General features: G+C 40.6%; 1 protein-coding gene across 6 annotated transcripts in view; it reads left to right on the top strand.

The window, feature by feature from the left end:
• Positions 1-19,803, top strand: part of AFG2A (AAA ATPase AFG2A) — a 204,062-nt gene that overhangs the window by 158,490 nt on the left and 25,769 nt on the right. Inside the window, exon 14 of one of the 6 annotated variants that reach the window (XR_016466057.1) lies at positions 9,470-9,490. The exons of 4 other annotated variants lie outside the window; for them this stretch is intronic. Coding sequence is in view for 1 of the 2 variants with exons in the window: in XM_090139167.1 (XP_089995293.1) it covers positions 9,470-9,571 (102 nt within the window). In the remaining variant the exon portion in view is untranslated. Of the gene's footprint in view, positions 1-9,469; positions 9,572-19,803 lie in introns of those variants that run through there. One more of the 6 variants, XM_090139167.1, reaches the window with a different exon arrangement.

The following is a 19,803-nucleotide window of genomic DNA, read 5'->3' as shown; positions in this document are numbered from 1 at the left end:
ATGAATGCCTTAGTACTCGATTATACACAGCTCTATCTTTGCACTGCTGGAGGTGAGTCTACTAGCTCTTCCTCTTTACTGAACATCCCTTAGCTCAGTCAGTGAATTTACTGTTAAAGAAGAAGGAGAAAAAGCTACAAACTACTCATCCAGCCAGGTCATCCTGAAGGCGTACTACATTTTGATGCTATTTCAAACCCAAAAATGTTTTCATTATATGTGTTCCAGCCGACTGGATATGTGCTGCAGCAGTCAGCTTCCTTCAATTCTGCATGTGCAACAGATTTCATAAATAGCTTGTCAGGTTTCTGTTCCAAGCTGTCTGGTTTGTACATGAAACATAGAGAAGAAGGAACTAATCATGAACATGAACAAAAAAGATCTCTAGTTAGCTGTTTGAAGCCTTAATGTTCCATTTGTGAAAGTGTTTTGCTGCTGTTCTTGGTCATGGAAGTGCACAGAGGTGCCACAGCCCTACAAAGTGTACTCTTCCGCCAAGGAACTGATGTATCCTCTTGCATACCTGCATTACTTTTATGTATGTGTTGCACTAGGGAAGAGATTTGCTGCATAATTGCTACCTGCTAATTAAAAATTGGTCTGACCCAGTTTCAAGTTTTGAGAGGGTTTGAAGTCTGCATTTAACTCTTCAGTTGAATTTCATCACCTTTATCACTTCAACCAAAGCCAGAATGTTAATACCAACTTATTTCTGGCCTAGTCAAAGTTTGGATTATTACCCTACAGCATTTCAAAGATTTTCATGTGCATAAAAAATTCTCTGTAACCAATGGAATTATTTAATGCACTTAAAATCAAATACATGTTTAAGCTTGCTAAATCCAAGTATTATTTATTTAATTCCTAAAGATTAAAATGTCTTCTAATTTAATGTATACTGTTAACTAGTCAGTAGGAATAACAGAGGATGTGAGTATCAAGCTTTCTTTTTCAATTTTCAAGGTAAGATGTGTTTTTGAAGGGATGTTGTAGTGCTGCTACTTTTATGCCCTGTTTCCCAGCAGTTCACTTCTGGAGCCAACTAATGCACAAACTGCCCTGCTTACTCTGTGATTACATTTTCATATGGCGAAATGATTTCTCCGCGATCAAAAAAACCTCTCACATTTCACTTATACCAAAGAGTAGACATGTTCCTTGCTTCACTTAGTCCCGAACTATGTCACTGTAAATGTACAATAAGTGCCAGGTCTTTCAGGGTGTCTTTTTGTGGATTTCTCATTCGAGACACGACCATATGTATCAGTGAGAAGTAGGGGCCAGATTAATCTCTTTTGTTTTAGGAAGCATTTTGGAATTGAGCACAACTCAGCTTGGCCTCAGTGCTACTGTAAGCCTGCTGCTCTCTTCATATCTTTCTGAAGCAGTAAGCTTCTTTGAGTTGCCTCTCCTGCCATCCAGTACATTCTTAGTAAACCAGTTTCACATGCAGAACTCGGCTCAGAGGATGCAGGAAAGGAATGGGCCACTGGCTCAGCCAAGTGGTGGAAAATCAGGCAAGCTGCTGGCTGCATGCTGTTCGAACGGTATGGTCTGGATTGTTTCAGTTATAGCTTTGGTGTAGGTGTGCCCTTGGTGAATGCTGGCCTTCAAAGGAAATGCCAAACCTGTAGACTGCCTCCAGTCATTTTATTTTTTAACAATTTTGCAGGAAATAAGCAGCGCTCAGCACTGCATATTGTGATGACAAGTGTATTTTACTTCTTAAATTACTTTTGACTACTTGTTAAATGCACCATGTGAAGCAGGATAGGATGGCTTACTAAAGTACAAAATATAGAGTTAAGAAACTGTGGCAATAAATCTCTCTTCTGCCAATCCTGCATTTCATTGGAAACAGTCCTGGACTTGCAGGGAGATGCTTGGATCATCTAAGAGGTTTCTTCTTTCTTGTGAATTTCATAATTAATTTGACACATCATATTTGGTAAGAGGTAAGCTGTATTTCAAAGCCTGAAGTGGTGCTGGTGTTCTGATTTATCATTTAAAATCTGTTGTTACACAAGGCTTAGAAGGCATTTGACACTGTATAAGTTGAATTGATAGATGTTGTATATCTATGGGCCACGTGTAACGGGAGAAACGCCTGTGTTGTCCTCCCTAATTCCAAATACTGCCAGGTTCTTTTGGACAGATCATCTGCCAGTTTTCACTCCAAAGAAACCTAAGCAGAGGACTATGACAAAGATGATGATCCAGTCCTCTTCCTATACATGAACTATTTTAGTTCAGAGTTGTGGTTTTGAGCCCTCTGTGTTAGGAGGTACTATCAGCTGTAAGAACTAAGGATGATTTTCTAGTCCATTTGCCTTATTTCTTGCTACTGGACTGATTTTGCAATGTGCAAATTAAAAATCAGGACCAACCTTCAAAAATACCATTGGGACGTTATCACAAATTATGTCTTTGGCAGTACACATATCTGTTTCAGCATTTGGCTCCTATATTGCCAGTAACTTGCATCAAACCAGAATGGGCTGGTATTGGTTTCACTACCTTTTTGATACCATGTGATTGAAAGAGACACTTGGAAAATGCCGCTAAGAAGCTTAGAAAGTTGCTAAAATTAAAAAAGAAAAAAAAATGGAGACAAGGCAGATCTGCCATGCTTTGTTTGAATAAAGCAGAGGATACTGAAGAAGTTCGTTTGGACTAAAGCAAAAACAAAGAGAAAGAAAAGAATAACGTGATTAATGAGAGAAGTCAAGGGATTATTAGAACCAAATATTCATCTTCCAGGAAACTGTGATTAATATAAAGGGACATTTGTGACAAGGAAAATAGCTGGAGGTTCAGAGAGACCATGAATAAATAAATAAGTGAGGAGAAAAAAAAAAAGAGTAATGTATCAGTTCAGCCTGTAAAAAAGTGCATAAAACTGCTGTCTGTACAAGGGCAAACAGTGAGGGCAAGATAAGGTGCGGGGACCAGTGACAGCATTGGGGACCGTAGGAGCTGCTCTGCTCTCCTCATAGTGCTGGGGCTCCTGAGTCTTTTCCAGCAGAGCCAGAACAGATCCTTGCAGAATCATCTGATAAGCATTACCTGTGCTGTACTTTCTGAAGGTGAGCAAAACAACGTTATTGATGTGAAAATGGTGAACCTAGTCCAGTCCTAGTCAGTCAGGATCTGCATGGAACAGGTTGTCCCCTGCAAGTCGGAACAGTAATGATAACATTTTGCAGGAATAGCAAATATGTGTTCATATTTGCATTATGATAACAGAGATTCTATTTTGAGGCTTGTATTTGATAGTAATAATTCATCCCTGTTTTTTATACGATTCCTGAAATAAACTACCTCTCTCCTACCATGAACGCACTCTCCTGAAAGTCTCTCTTTTTGACAGCAAAAAGTTTTTAGTCACTTTATTTTTACCATTGAAAATTCAGCAGTATTATTCTACTAATGTATAGCCTGCCAAGACATTTTACCAACAGATTTTTTTCATAGGAAAACAGCAAGTATTTTTTTGGTTGTTTGTTCCTTCTTAATTCGTATACAGCATTTAAGAAGTTTAATTAACCTCAGCATGCAGGGAGGGAGAAAACAAACAATTTAGCAATTGAGAATATAATTAGCTACATTTATACAGAAGTAACTGTATTACCTAATTCTTCTTTCTCTCTCTCTCTCTCTCTCTCTCTCTCTCTCTCTCTCTCTTTTTTTTAATGAGTTTGAGGCTAGGAGAGAAGGGCAGTCACAGGCTTTGTAAGAAAATGGGGAGAGTAAAAATACTTCTATGGATAGAATGCAGAAGTACAGTGAGCTATCTCTTCGTTCTTCTGTAGAGCTGAAACACTATTTCTAACTTTTAAAGCTCTTTGACAGAGGCAGAGTTTAAATTTAGGCTTAGGAAGTTTGCAGAGCCTGGAAAAGCCATACAAGTTGAATTCTGTTCTCAAGGTGTAAGCATTGGATGATTGGGCTGGTCTGGGGTACGAAATCCAGACTTCTTGCTGCAAATTAACATTGGTTTGAACATCTTCTCTCAAGTATTGTTCAGTCATCCCCATTAAAAAATCATTTCCTCAAAAATAATAGATTCCGTATGTAGGTGTATTATGTATGTAAAATGATACATATTAATAGAAGTAATCATGCATGAAAATGAATTTTTTGCATTTCAGCAAATAATGATTCTCTTCACAGCAGCCTTCTGCCCCCCAAACAAGCAGAACAACAAGCAAGCCTGCTGAAGGGAAATCTGTTATTTCAAATAATTTTCCAGATACTGCATTTTCTGAGTGCGGATGAAGCTGGTGAAGGAGCTGGCCGGCCAGCAGAGATCAATCAGCCACTCTTCCAAGAACAACGTGACTTTTTCAGCAGTGTGGTCAGTACCACGAGTCCGCGTGTGCCTGACTGCTAACCTGCTGAGAGACCTCAGTTCAGGAAAGCTGTGTGCTTGAAGTTCCTCTTGATTCAAAATCCTTCACACTGGATAGGAATAAATGGAGTCTTAAGTGTGCTTACAGTTCAGCATTTGCACAACTATTTTTCTGAACTGCACTGTTGTGGTGAGACAGAAAGACCGTAGAGTGCCTCACACACCCTCTCAGAAATACATGGGAAAAGCATTTCTTAAAAAATAAGAAAACAAAACCGCTTTCCTTTTTAGAGATTCACTGCAGCATTTCGAGCTGTAGAAATAACACCCGATGTCTATTTCATACAAAAGAAAAACAGCTGGAAAAGCCAAGTAACCTTATGAAATCTCTCTATTTTTCATCTTTTGTATATGACTGTGGATTGCGACAAAAGGAAAATATCTGTGCAGCTTACTTAAGCCTTGTAATCAGAAGCAATCAGGCAGTTTGGCTGAAGAGATGTTCTGTAGCTCTCCTGCAGCAGGTGATTTCTGGCTTCTGCATGGTGGATGGCGAAGGGAGGATAAGGAGGAAAGCTGCAAGCAGCATTCACTGCTGTTAACTACATATGCAGCAGCCCTTAAAAGATTATCAAGACCATTTTCTACAACAAAAGAGATACATCAGTTTTTTCTTCAATCCAAACGTGAATGATAGTGGAGAGGAGAGGAAAAACCCTAAGTAAGCCACAGTAAAGCAGAACCTAGCTGTTTTGTTACTAAGACAGAACTTAATTAGGAAATCAGGTTTTTTGTTCTTAACTTTTTTTTTTTTTATCCTAGAAGAATTCAGAACATTTTGACTTGAAAAGATTTAACGTGTTTCAATTCAACATGACTTTGTCAAGATTTCTTTTCAGTTCTGTTGCTAAGTATAATGGGTGAGGTTAAATTTGACCCTTTGTTTATTTGCCTTTAGATTAAATTACATATTCTGCTTTGGAAGTATTCTGTTCTCTGTACTGTCAAAAATCCTTGCAATTTTACTTTTTGTTTTAACTAATGTTAGAAGAAATTTGGCTTTCTGAAAAGACATGTAAAAAAGTTACTTTGCACATGTTGATAAATTACACATTTACTTCACCCTCAGCATCATTTTCAGATATTTATCTATTGCAATTCTTCATCGTTCCTTCCTTAAGAAAACTGAGTAGACTGGGTAGCACTAATAATTTCAAGTTTATTTCTATTCCTGCACTGTATGTTTGAGGGAGAACTCCACACTTGAAAGATAATGCTTTTATCTCAGGTGAAAATGGTAAAGTTGTAGGAAATGGGTGTTAGAGAGACTATAGAGGTTGATCTGTACCTTAAAACATATTCTGTTTTGAAAACATATTTAAATGATTGTATGATTATACATAGTTGTGGGTGACTAATCTAGTCTATTGCTGCAGGTCACAGGAATAGTCATAAAAAGTATTTATTCTGAACGTGAACCCGGATGCATGCTTTCCCTGCATGTTTCCCATATGTTCTCCAAGTAAACAGTAAATCAGATAGAGAGGAATTGAGGAAAGAGAAGTACGGCTGAGCAGGGATTCTGCAGCACTGACGTTGCAGCTCAACGTAGTTTGAAGTTGTAACTTGTCTCACAGAAGGAAAGAAACAGAAAAAAAGGAAAAGAAAAAGAGAAAGAATTCTTCTAAGGGAAATAGCATGTTTCATAGATCTGGGAACACACACTCAAAAAAAAAAAAAAAAAAAAAAAAATTCAGATCCTTATTTGAAAAGGGGGAAGTGCAAAGAAGACTGGCAGTCTCTGTGACATTTGTTCACGGATGCTTAACGCTGCAGCTGATGCTGGCACTTCTCTGTTGGCTTCAACATACATGGCCTTCTCCTTAAACCAAAGCTTTTTAGTCAGTTGATAGTTCCAGTTTGGCATCTCCATGTTCTTGTTGTCATTGACCTTGTCCGGCCGTACCCCCAGGTGTATATGCCTGCCGTGGTGTCCCTGTCTGAGTTCTCCTTTTGTGTTGGGAAACCTGAGCCCCTTTGCTGACTTGTGCAGGGAAGAGGGGAAGTGGGCAGATGATCTCTGAGGGATATGGTTAGCGGTCTGACCTGCCAGACGGCAAAAATGTACTTCCTATGAGAGTTAAGGAGCACACGAGAACTCCTGACTTACAAATTTTGTACACCGGCTGTGTGAGTGGGAGGGTGGCAGTTATGTTTGCCACAAGAAACTGTAATTTGACATTGTCACTTCAATATACATGAAAAGCTTCAATCTCAAGTACCCACGTACTTTGCTCCATGCTTATCTGTGTTACCTGGCTTACCTTTAATTCCATCTGGGGAGCCAGTCCCAAAGCTCTGCAGTATTGTTTCTCAGTACATGCAGCTTACACCACTTTTCTCTTCACCATCCTGGTAATTTCTCAGTCAGTGACAGAGACCATTTCAGAGCTCCAGTGTCTTGGGCTGGGAAATCTGCTCTTGTATGCAGCTGAAATGGGCTTTCCGTGTTCTGCAATCCCTCTGATTTTCCTAACGTCCTTGCCTTCTTTCATGGGCTGGAGAAAGTACGCGCTTTCTGTGGGAAACGGTTGGGAGATTAGAGAGAAAATGTTGGTTTCATTCCAAAGGGTGGTGATATATATTCACACCGTTTATAAGATAGAGCCAGATCTCAATTCTCTGTTACCTCATGAGACTTCAGCCTCGGGCTAAATGCAGCCACAGACGAATGCTCTTTCTTGTACTTCTGAGGGCACGTCAACGTGAGGAAGTTGTCCTGGACTGAGATAGGGAGTGAATTTAAATGCGGTTGCTGTTCCAGAATAACATCCTGTGTAGATGAGGCCTTGCTGAAGTGACTCAAGGCCATGGGATGGCTCTGGTGGGAGTTGAGGGGCACCGAGGCGCCGGCTGCCTTTGGTGGGGAGGGGAGGCTTGGCTGCCCTAGGGCTGGCTGCTCTTCCCACCCGTGTCACCTGTGGAAAATGGGACTTCCTGCTTGTTTTATCGGTTGTTAGTAAAATGCAGAGGGTGACAACTGACAGTGTTACTTTTAGATGCAAGCCATAGTTTGATACCTAACACATGAATGGTGGGTACTGTTTTAGCTCAGCCATCACTTACTGTTTCTGTGATTCCTAGAAATTATAACATAGGCTTTGATCATCTCTGCAGATATTGGAGTTCTGTTGCTCTTGAAGCAGAACAAAAGGAAAACTTCTGCAAGTACAAAACGCATACTTAGGCTTCTCTTTTAGTAATAAAGTGTAAACGTGAATGTACTGTTTGCAGTGTCAGAGGGTCACCTGTGTGCACACCCACTTAGAGTGGTATTGTGGGAATTAAAATCACCTTCTTTGGTGCTTGTAATAGCTTTCAGGCCTTACCATATGAGATTCATTTGTTGCCTATTTTTTTACAGTCTGCTGAAAATTATTGTTTATTTTCAAAGTGCCCTTTTCCAAATTAAGTAGAGCTTTAATTAGTCAGTTTGAGGAACAGAGTTCCATTTTTCTACCTCAGCTTTGCATTATGTCAAAAGCTTGTTACCAGATGAAGTGATCATAAACAAACACACATGGCTGCTGCATGTAGGTCATCTGCAGGATAAATTACTGTGCATCTTTTTAGCTCATTAATGTACTTTCAACCATGGAGAATATCTAGGTACTAACAACTCCCAAAGCAAAATACAGGAGAATGGTAACTTTCTCTATTTGTTAAGCATATTGCAATCTGCATTTCTTTTGTCCACCTTGGAGCTGCTCTTTTGTCCTGAAAAAGTAGTTCTGTAGTCAGTATTTTGATTCAGGACTGGTTTTTGCTTAGGCAAGGCTAGCCCTGGCCACACCAAGCACCGTAGAAGCCACCATCAGCCCACTGCCCATACAGCTACTGACATAGCTCATAGCAAAGCTTGTTCTCTGTTTCTGGGAGATCTCTACCACAGTGAGATTATTTTCAAATAAATGCACATGCAACTAACTGCGCTACAGGCTGTGTGCCTTCATGCTTGCAGCAAACTGATTTCTAGTGAGAGCTGTACTGCTTTGTGCCTGTTTCAAGTATGCATTAACACTCGTTCAGCTGCAGGTCAGGTTGTCTTTGCTCTGTGCTACGAGACATGAGAGGCAATGTCCTGTGCTTAAATAATGAATGACTGTACAGATAGTAACAGCCTCAAAGTCACTGCAGGCCATGGTGAACCTTGTTATTCCCAGACAGATGAGAGGCTTTTAAAGAAGAGTAAGTACCTGTATGAAGACGATTATCGCAGCACAGACGTTACTATATGGGATCTAATGAACTGGAACAGATTATCCAGTTGCTGTCAGTGGGAATGGGTAGCCTTGTACCAGACCTTCATGTTTCTTCCTCTTTTCCTTTTACTGGAGACTTTACTGATTAAAGAAATAGGTGTAAAGCCTTACTGGTTAACTTTGCATTAATGTACAGAATAATGCACGGTGGGGCAGTATGTACCATTGCCTATGCCCTGTGTGCATTGCAGCTCTCAGAAAGCCCCAGGCTTCCTGTGTCAGGTATTTATCATGTGTAGATGTGAAATGCAAATGGTTTTGCACCTTGTGAACAGAGAATTCAGTAAAATGAATTACAACAGTTTGTAGAAGATCTTAATGTTAAATACATAATACATCAGAGATATGGAAAACCCAGGATGCAATTACTGCTGTTAGGTGCTTTGCATGCAGTAACCTATGTGTAACTATTTTAACTATTTAATGTTAATGCTGGGGTTTAGTTACAAAGAGCCAAAGAAATGTGACACGTTGGTGCTAATTGTGATGTCTTTCTGTTACTAGTGCAAATGTTTTAGCATTTGTAAATTAATTGATTGAATTCAGCATTAGAAATTATCTCTCATTTAACAGTGGATTCTAATGAGTGCAAAATTTTGCAATGAGTACCGTCACCTTAAAGACAAAAGATGCCTTGTTTGTTGATTGAATACATTCTGTCTCTGATTTATAGCTTCCATTGAGCTTCCAATTATACACAGCAGATGTGTTTTGGAATGTATGTAAGCATAAGCTTTACTTCAGTGGTGTTTACTGACGTCAGTGGAACCTGAAGCATATGCTTGTGTGCTTTCAGGGATGCTTTCTTGAAAGAAGGAGTGAGGAAAAGAGAGAAAGAGAGAGAGAGAGAGAGAGAAGAGAGATCTCTCTCTCCTTCCCTTGCTGGCTCTCCTCATGTGTGAGTAACATATTGTGCATCTGGTTTTGTTTAAATTCAAGGATGGCAAACAACCACATTCTGTGAAAACTTCCTACTACTTTCCATCCTCCTTTAAGGATTTATTTTTTGTTGTTTTCTTTTTCCTTCTCAAGATTTGGTAACCTACCGAGACAAAGTGATGAGAAACTTGGAGGTCTTTACGGAGGCGTTTATTCTAGCAGTGTTTGTGTAAAGCCTTGTGGTCCCACTAAAGCCCTACTTCCTTTGCTTGCTTTGCTCTTCTAAACACAGCCTTGGCACAGGCTGACACTTCATTAGCACAGGCTCTGTTGAGAGAGAGGTAGCGTGGAAGATGGATAGATGGATAGGTGAAGCTCTGTGCTCATAGCAGTTGATGGAATTGCCTCTTTATGCTAAGAAAGTGTTCCTGAAGCCTGATCTTTTATAGGTATCTAAAGTGTATGGATAATTGTTGATAATTACAAGTCTGCGGGCCCAGTAAACCTGTTGGTTCTTCTGAATCACTTGTGCTAATGTTCAGATGAGTTTGCATCCCAAGATTTAAATGACAGTAACACTCATGCTTTTTAAATCTAAAATAATTCTACAGTGTAGGAGTATGTCTATGAACTCTACTTTTTAAAAGGGAAAACTAAAAGAAGGTATTCTGGGGAGGGGGATTTGTTTTTATTTTGTTTATTTTTTTAGCTGTGAAGCATTTCCTGACATGTTTGCAACAGCTAAGCAGGATGTTTGTTGATTTGCTGTGTGTATGTAGCTGTTATGTGGCTCTCCATGCTTTGCCAGCTGCTCGGTTAGCGTTTTGACAGACAAAACAACTAAGTGACAGCACTGAAAATAATTTTGCTGCTTTCTGAAGGAAGTGAAGGGATTAGACTGTTTTTAAGGGCCTTTTGCATGGCATCTAAAATATTCTATAGCCTTTAAAGTTGAGGAGAGGAAGATTTTCTAAATGGGCAGGAATGTACATAGTTGAAGTGTTAATAGCTGGACGTCACATCTTTGTCTCTCCATCAAAGTCTGGCTTATGTGAATAGGGTTATGTTGACCCTAATTATGAAGTCCAGCGCTGATCTTCTGTGTTCAAAAGTGTCAGTGCAAAGTCTTCTTGAAACCATGTAAACTTGATCAGAATCTTCTTTTAATATGGAAATTTATTACAAACTACATATGTTCCCAATAGTTTTATGAAATGCCTTTGGCAATTATAGCCATCTCTTGCTTAGCAGATTATACCAGGAAAATGTCTAGCACAATTTTAGTGTTTTTTCCCCTTATAGATATATACCATCTTATAGAGAAGGACCAGTAGTCCATCAATAGTGCATAAATTAAGAAGTCTCTTGGTAGCTGCCTCAACAGTCTGAGCACTACATATTAGCTAAAGAAGAACTGGAAAGCAATGTGAATGTTTCCTGCATAGCCTCCTTGCTGTAAAGTTGTCAGGCAGAACTTATTTATGAATATAGCAAACCTGAGAAAAATGGTAAGATTACCATGACATGACAAGCACCCGCTATAAATAGATTTCCCCTTCCTGCTCGTCTGCTCTTCCTCCTGCCCTTCACGCTCCACTCCAGCATAATGAGCTGTGAGGGCCACACAGTTCCCCCAGGTGAAGGTCAGCCCCTGATAGATTTTTGATCATCGTGTAACGTTCCGCTGTTACTATGTGGTCCCAGTTTTAACCTCTTTGCAGATTCCCTCGATTATCCCAAATCACTTTCACATGGAGCTGAGGTTAAACTTTATTTCTCTTGGCTTGTCCCTTCTGTAGCAGACACTTCCTCTTCACTTTGAAAGGACAAAGCGATGTTCAGCTGCCTGGGCTTGCGCCCAGCATTTGATTTATACATTATTTAATTTCCTTTAGAAAATTGGAAGCAGAACTTTAGGAGTGGAAGTCAGTCCTTTTCATTTGTTTAAGGATCTTTTAGGGCTAATATAATCATCGATAGTAGATGTCAGCATGATTAGGGTGACTTAAGGTGAAGCAAGGAACGCTGAATACCAGGGGAAATTCTTCCATAATGGAGAGGGTGCCAAGATTTATAGCCATGCACAACATCTGTGGGTTTGGAACTGCGGCATTAACAAATGAAATGGAAAATCATCGGGTTTTTGAGTGATGTGTTTAGGACACCTGTGTCCCCTTACTGCATGGCAGACGGGGACAAGGTTTGTAAGGTTTGTAAGGATTGTGCCCTTTACCTTACATATGTGATCATTTCTTGGACTGCAGTGCTTTCTGGAACTTAATTTAGCAAACTAACTAATTCTGCAGAAATTACTCAGTTAGTCCAGAGGTCTGCATTTGGGCTGACACTGCATTCGCTTCTGCAATTAGGTCTGCACATGCTGTCAAGTGACTGCCAAGACAATCTGAAAATTTCTCATGCAGTGAAGTCAGGAAATTAAAAATTAACTCTGGAAAGGTCATCATATAATATTTGGCAGCGTGCTTTGAATACGATGTCCACTGAGGTGTGGAAGGTCTTCCTCATAAAAAAAAAAAAAGTCTGAATGTTGAAATATTTCTTCCATGGGGTTTTGACTGACCCACAGCTGAGTGAAATATCAGAACAGGTCTGAGGCTGCGTTTTGTGCACCAGACAGGTTGGGTGCACAAAATGGGACACCATGAAGAGGAAGCAATGAAATCCAGCTTCCGCATGACATCTCATGCATTTTGGATGCTCTCATACCAGACACAGCAGATCATTGACATGACAAAGTCCTCCAGATATCATGAAATATGTTGAATGTGATATCAAGTAGAAAATGCTGAGAATCTTGAGATTACAGGCTCATTAAAAAACAGAGGGAGTATAGCATTTTGTGTTGTTCAGTATGCAAACCAGTGCTTCTGTGCTAGCACTCCATACGTGCTGTACTCACTCTTCTGCTGTGTTTGTACAGGTACTGAAACACTCACTGTTGCAGCCCTGGTGTCTTTGCATCTAACATAAAATGAGTAGATGTAATTCACTGCAAATTTCCCCCTTTCTCCAGCAGGTAGGCTATTCCTGGGTGAATCTTACAAACTCATCTCTTGATAAGAGGCAGTGCTAGTTGTGCAGTGATGCTTGACTGTGGAATTGCATAGCTTGGCTGCCCAATTCAGTGAAGTAAAATATGTATGGCAAGTCATGAGGAGGCCACATGTGTGCTGCAGGCTGTATGAGGATGATTGCACCCACAGCTCTGCAGCTCAGAGGAATAGGTGAGCTTTTCTCTGTGTATTTACCAGCTTCTCCCAAAGCAGACTGCTGGGCATTTTGAAGACCTAAACTTGCATAGTTCTTGTACAGAAACGTGCCGTATGGGATAAGGCTGCTTTATGTTCTTACTCTTCAGACTATGGATTTGAGGAATAGCTAGGACCTTCACCACCCACAGTATTGGGTTTTCTTCTCGTTTTCTTCTCAGTTCCCTCTGCCAAAAATTTTCCCTGCCCAAGGGTCCTGCCTGTCTCTTCTACTGCACTCCATGATAGCTGTTACCTTCATCTTTCTTTCCTCCTTTCTCTTTGTAGCAGTTAGCACAAACAGAGGTGGGATATCTCCTTTCTCCAGTGATGGAAACTGGGGGGATCATTATGTTATGTCTGGCAGAGCTTACTCTTTGTAAGGTAAATCAGTGAAGGAGCAAGAGGCTTGCTCCTGCAGGAAAAATTTTGGTAGCTTCAGTTTGTCCCACAAACATGGCACCTGTCAGCTCAGGGCCCCTCAGCAGTACAAAACAGACCTCTTGCTGGTGTCACTGATGTTTCTTACCAGCTTTTGAGATTGTTTAGATGTGGTCCTTAGTTCTGTGATAGCGGATCTTTCTCAGCTCACTCTTGTGACATTCTCTGCTGTACTACCGCCGTATCAGTTCCTTTGGGCATGATTCCCTGCCCTATTGGTCTCTGTCATACTGTAAGATGCTGTCCTGGAAAACCTTAAAACCTTTTTCTTACTGCCAGGAAAGCTGGGAGATGCCTGACATTATCTCAATGAATGTGAAAAATGCTGAGGGTAAGTTTTGAACTTACAGAGAAATGCAGATGATCCATTTTCTATGTCTATGTCGCAGTAGAGATCTGCATTATGTTGTCTTGCCTAGACAAGAGAGGAGAGGGAGAAAACCTGAGAGACCAGGGAGATTTTTTTAATATCATGGCACAAGTTGAGGAGTTTCTGAATACGAAGGAGAGGAAATGGAAGAATTTTCTAAGTGACGTCTGTTATCATAGGAGTAACAAACAGATTCAGTTACCGAGAATTCTTAAGTGATTTTCAGACATAACATAGAGTCTTTTCAGCTGCAAGAGGGCACTCAAATGATATCCTTTAATGTTAACATTGCAACAGCAGACGTTATGTTACAGGTTCTTGCTTCATGCGATCGTTTGACTTGTTCCCAGTGTGCTAGGTACACCCTCACCAGTGACAATCTGTGCTACTCGGAAAGACACACTGCTCTGGGACCATGCTATGAATCCCTCACTGTATGCACCTAGTGATTCAGCAGACACAACAGGGCTACACCTGAAATATATTTCTGGAAGCTTTTACTGAAACAGAAAGTGTTTAGCAGATATGCTGTTATCGACAACAGAATTGTATTGAATGGTTTAGGACTGAATAACTCAAAATATCCTTCCTCACGGCCCTGCCTATGTGAGTGAGCCTGAGTGAGCTAGTTCAGGGTACTAAAGCAGCCCATACTGCCTTCTTCAGTATAGCTGGGTTAGGCTTCTACCCTTGCACTTGAAAGGGCTCATCAGTGGAGCAGATCAAAGAGAGATGATGGCCTCTGTGTAACTTGTTTAGGTTCACCATCTGTCATGGCAGCATGGCTTTCACTGTCACATCTGTCTTACTGCTATTTTCTTGATCTTCTGTTCTATTTTCTATTTCTACTAAAGTATGCCTCTTAAATAAAGCCTTAACTAGAAGTAATTGTTGGCACGCTACTATTCTTCCTTGTTGTCATTTCTTGTTTTTTCTTGCTGATTTCTTTTTGGCTTTTTTCGCACTAGCGAAACTTGCCTTACTTTAAGAACCTAAAGCTTAACTTTAAGTTCTTTACCAGCCCTTCTGCTCCTTCCTTAAGGAGTAATAACCATGCACAGAGGGATCTACCTTTGGCAAAAGCATTGCTTCTTCGGTCTGACTGCGCTCCCAGCCCTGCTCTACCTCCCTAGAATGCAGGCATGCAATCTTCTGATTTTCTTGGGAAACATGAGCAGCTGGGTACCACGGGAAGCTCCAAGAGGTAAACTTAGAAACAGTCTGAAATTCCTCTAGCACGCTGCCAAGGAAATAGATACTCCACTGGAGACATCTCGCACCTTCCAGGAACTGAGATCCAATAAATGAAAAGCAAGGGAGCTCCCATTAAGGACATTATTCATCTTTCAGTCTAAAAGCCCTACCCAACAAATGTATTTTCCCACTCCCTGCCTCAATTCAGGATATGTATGTGTGTGTAAATAGCCATACAGAAAAAAACAGAAGGTATAACATCCCTTTTATTCTCATTATTCTACAATTTGTATGCTTTCTATCCAACAGATAGAAACAGAAGGACTACAGAACATTTCCTAGACTTTCTGGCCATTATTTTTAGCTGAGTTTGTTTGCATTTTACTGTACCATATCTCACACATAGGTACTATAAATTCATTTGCTGTTAACTTGGTATACCAGATCTAAATCAGAGATACTATTTGCCACAATGGAAGGTCTAAAAACAGGATGAAAACAGGATTTCAAAAACCATGAAAAAGAATTTTTTTTTATTATTATTATTATTTTTTTTTTTTTGGCTTTTTGTTGAGTGGATTCAGCCATCTTTTACTGCTGACATAATGTAACAGAAATGCTACTGGAGCTGAAACAAGTTGAAAGACAGTTCTAGACTGGCCGAGTTCTACTGACAAAAGAATAAATATTTTTAGGGAAGGGAGGACACGTCTCCCAATTCCTTTTGCAGAATTGAATTTATTTGCTTTGTTTTGATAGGAGTCTAAGACCTCTGCTGCTCTCTTAGGTTAAACTTGAGAAAGGAAACACTGGCTTGAGAAGCAAAAGCATTATTTTTCAATGCAAGAAAGTTGGAATATGCTGCATGTGTTGCTCAGCCTCATCATCTGAAAGAAGCTGAGCAAACAAAAGAGCTAATTAATGCCCATACACTGATAGGTTTCCTCAGGTAGAAGCTGACAAATCTGTTTTGTTGTTTTTCTTTTGTTTTGCTTTTCTAGAGAGAAACTTATGATGGCTGCAGCTAATGATCTTTTCGAAGTCTTTTGAATTTTTAGTTGCATAATTCAATCCACTTTGCTAGCGGCATTCAGCAAAATAGCATTGGCTTAATGTGCAGGTCCTCTGTAGTAACAGCATACTCTGAGTGAGAACACAGTATTCTCTTAATTACTTTTAATTAAAATGAACACACACACACACACATATGTATGTGTACATACAGAAAGACTGTTTTTCTAGTGGCTTGGCTTCCTTTTTCTCACTGAAGGGAAGAAGTTAAACTTTCTCATTAAATGTTTATATAAAAATGAAATAATTCTGAGGTTAACCAGAAATGCAGCTTAATCTTGTATAGAAACATGTGTGTGATTCTTTTTTCAGTTGCACAAATATAGCTGAAACTTGAAGTTGGCAGAGAGCGCTGTTTAAAAATATTTAGTCCCAGCATGTAAAAACTCGTTTTGTTACGGAATTCCTTTGTGAAAGGTGTAGCTATGACATGTCTCTGCCAAAGTGATGGGATCCATATCGACACAGTACATTTTGGAAACTAGCTGCATTTTGGGCTTGTAGTTACAGAAGTTAAATTGGAATTTACATGTTTTATATATTGCTTGGAAGGATACCACATCTAGTAACATTTTTAAGAGAGTGGAAGGAAGAATAAAGAAAGCTTACAGATGGGTTCGAAGTTTCACTCTGTTAGAACATGTCGGGATGAGTAGAGGTATGTATGATGACACTTACCATGTACCACTGAAGGCTCTGGTTTATTCTCACTAGCTGTCATCATGTGTTATAGTTATGATACATATGCTTAATTTTGGCTACTTACCTTATCTCTTCCTTATTTTTCTCTGGGTGGGTCTGGTGTCATAGAATATTAAGAGCTACTGATACATGCGATAATATCTGCTGCCCAGGCGCAGCCCTGCTCAGTTTTTGGTCCTGTGGGAGCAGTTACATGCAGCATTTTGTGGCCATTGGTTGCTGCCCCATGAGAGCACAGGACCAGTGGCCTGGCTCGGTTCCTTACTGGTGTGCCAGGTGCTGTGACCGTAGTAAGCAATCAAGCATGAAGCCGAGCCCTCATGGCTGAAACCAAGAAGAGGACATGGTCTCTACTGCAGCCCCAGAGTAGCTGTGGCCACCATGGAAAGATCCAAGGGGCCTGCTGTCCTGCTCAGACTGGGTGAACTCAGGTAGAACGAAAACTTAATGTCCCTGGTGCAGATCATCAGGTAGGCTCTGTACACATGTATATGTAGTGACAAGTGCATCAATCTGTGAAGTTACACAAATAAGCACACTATAGATTAAACACTAAGTGAAGACCTGAGCCCGTCTATTCTGAAGTTACCTATAGTGACCATTAAAGGAGCTGGTTTTGTTCGATTACGTTTCCTTAACGACCTCTCATAAAAGAAATCAGGAATAGCAGAGATTGTTTGCTTGGTTTGTTGGATCAGAGACACAAGACACACATAATACCTATCCTTTTTATTTAAGAAATACAAAGGTGCTTGCTTCTTCCTGTCTGTTTTAAAGTAACTGTCCAACATCAACTCATATTAAATGTCTTTTAATAAACAAGGAAGAAGGAAGTCTATCTTTTTGTAAAAAAAAATAATATTTGAATCCAGTATTTCATTGCAGAGAATGGTTTCAATACGAATAGGAACAGTGTTCATGAATACAGAACCAGAATAGATGTATGCACTTCAGTTTCAGGAAAACATTTAATAATGTTTTAAAACATAGTTGCTTAGAGATCAGAGGAGCTTCTGTCTCACTGGGGTGCTTACATGGCCGGTGAGTGCTTTGCACACTTGCTTTTTTCTAGCACTGCTGTAGCAGGTTATGAAAGCTGTATAAAGTGACAACCAGTTATTAAGTCAATACCCTGCAAAGTTCCAGTGATGGGTGCAACACATGAGTCTTCGGAATGAATGGGTACTGTATGAAAAGTATTACACTAATATACTTCATTGTCTTCCATTTAGAAGATATGATTTTCCATTTTCAGGATGACCAAACACAGAACCCATCTGATTTAAATCTACAGATCACAGATGAGAGTGGAAGGAAGAGGTGCCCATGTAGGAGTGATTTTGTTGTTCAAAGATGAGATGAAAATTTATCATGGGGCAATCAATTATTTCCTAGTGTTGGAAGCTTGTTCTCCTAAACAGAACAAGATTTGTAGTGGGCTGTAAGGATTAATCTTCTCAGAGAAGAAAGACATGTTATCCTGTATTTCCTATTTTATGTATAAGCAGGAAAACTGAAACATGAGAGAAATACAAATTTGAAGACGTTTTGAAATGTATCAGAAGTCTGCCTCTCAACACTTAAAAATCTCTCAATTTAACCTGTTTTCAAGGGAAATAAAATGGCAATTGTGGCATCTTAAGACAGCATTTTTATCTCCAAAGCAGCATCTTGTATGCAAACATTTCTGGGGCGTGCCTCGCTGCCAGTGTCATGCTATGATACCCCAACTGCTCTGCCCGTCAGAAGCAGCATGATGCTCCTAGAACAGTAACCCAGTGGTCAGCTAGCATCTGGATTGCCTTCCCAGTGGTCTGGTGGTTTGTGCCTGGTATGAAAGGCCCAACCTCATGCCTGCACCTGCACTAGAGGCTGTGGCCAGGTTGTGTCTGTGCAGAGGGTCACAGAGCAGGCTGCGGTGCCGCTTCCCACCACGGAGGGACCCAGTGGGGCTGGCGGTCCCCTCATGGGAGCACACTGAGGGTCAGCGCCCGCCCCGCGGCCTAGCAGCCTGCCCTGGTGCCGCAGAGCAGCTCGCAGGTAGCATCCTGCCGGGCAGCACCCCACGTCGTGCTATTCACAAACCGCAGCACCATTCTGCTTCCAGCCTCCTAATCCCTCTTACACACAATCCCTTACAACTTTAACTGATGGGGTGGAGGAGTGAGTTAAAAAGGAAGGAAAAAGGAAAATGAAACACAATGTGCAGGCAGTGTCTGCCAGGGTCTGTGTGCACAATTGACACCAGCTGCAGCCCAATTAAAGCCGACATTCACAGGTGTTCCCCGCAGACCCTGCATGAACAAAACCACTTTCTTGAGAATACCTAAGGCTTTAACACAGAAGCTCATTTCTTTCTTGCTTTTGCTTTTTTTAAGATTCTTTAAAGCTATTTAGAGCACTTTAAACACAAAGAAGCTGAAAAGGACTTTCATTTACTGGGAAAGGGCTGGTGCTCACTGCCAGGAGCGGGCAGAGCCAGCCCAGTGAAATGGCATGGAAGGATGGGTTGTGCTGAGCATTGCTTGCTCAGGGGGCTGCAGCCAGCACCCGGCGTTTTGTACTTGCTGGAGGTGGAGCCAGTGTAAACCCATTGCTTTTTTGGGACCCACTGTTACTTGGGCAGTGGCTGCAAGCTTGTGTATGGCTCTGCTGGTTGCAGTTGAGCTGTGTGATTTGGATGGCTTGCTGGCGCTCTCTGTTCCTCCTAAGATAACCTGACACAGTCCCTTCTGGGCCTCGAAGCGGGAGTAAATGAGTTGCTTACTTTCTGACCTTGGAAGCACTCACTCAGATGATAAATCACTCCTTATGTTCAACTCTGTTGTTAAAAAGAAAAAAAAATGGTAATTTGTTCTTTAAAGGAGGCTTGAAAATTATTTCCGTGCTAAGATCAGACTAATGTCAGTAAATAGGTCAATAATTTGCTCTCACTGCACTGAAAATGAGAAACATGTCTGTTAAATTTTCATTTGTAACGATGCTAATAATCAATACAGGGTATATTCCAGCACTCATAGATTTAGTAATATTCAGCCCCACCTGGCTTGCTTTGCTATCCCTGCAGTAACAACCTTCACCCTTACTTGTTATTTAATTACCTGCTGCCTGGCCTGTAGCTGTTCAAGCAGTGTTGTTTCTGACATTCACTTAATGTCTTCATCACCACTTTAATGGTCATTGCTGAAAGCTGCTCTCAATTCA

Source organism: Phasianus colchicus, chromosome 4 (genome assembly GCF_987193195.1).
Source record: "Phasianus colchicus chromosome 4, bPhaCol1.hap1.1, whole genome shotgun sequence".
Lineage (NCBI taxonomy): Eukaryota > Metazoa > Chordata > Aves > Galliformes > Phasianidae > Phasianus > Phasianus colchicus.
The sequence above is the reverse complement of the archived record's forward strand: the minus strand, read 5'-3'. Positions and strand labels throughout refer to the sequence as shown.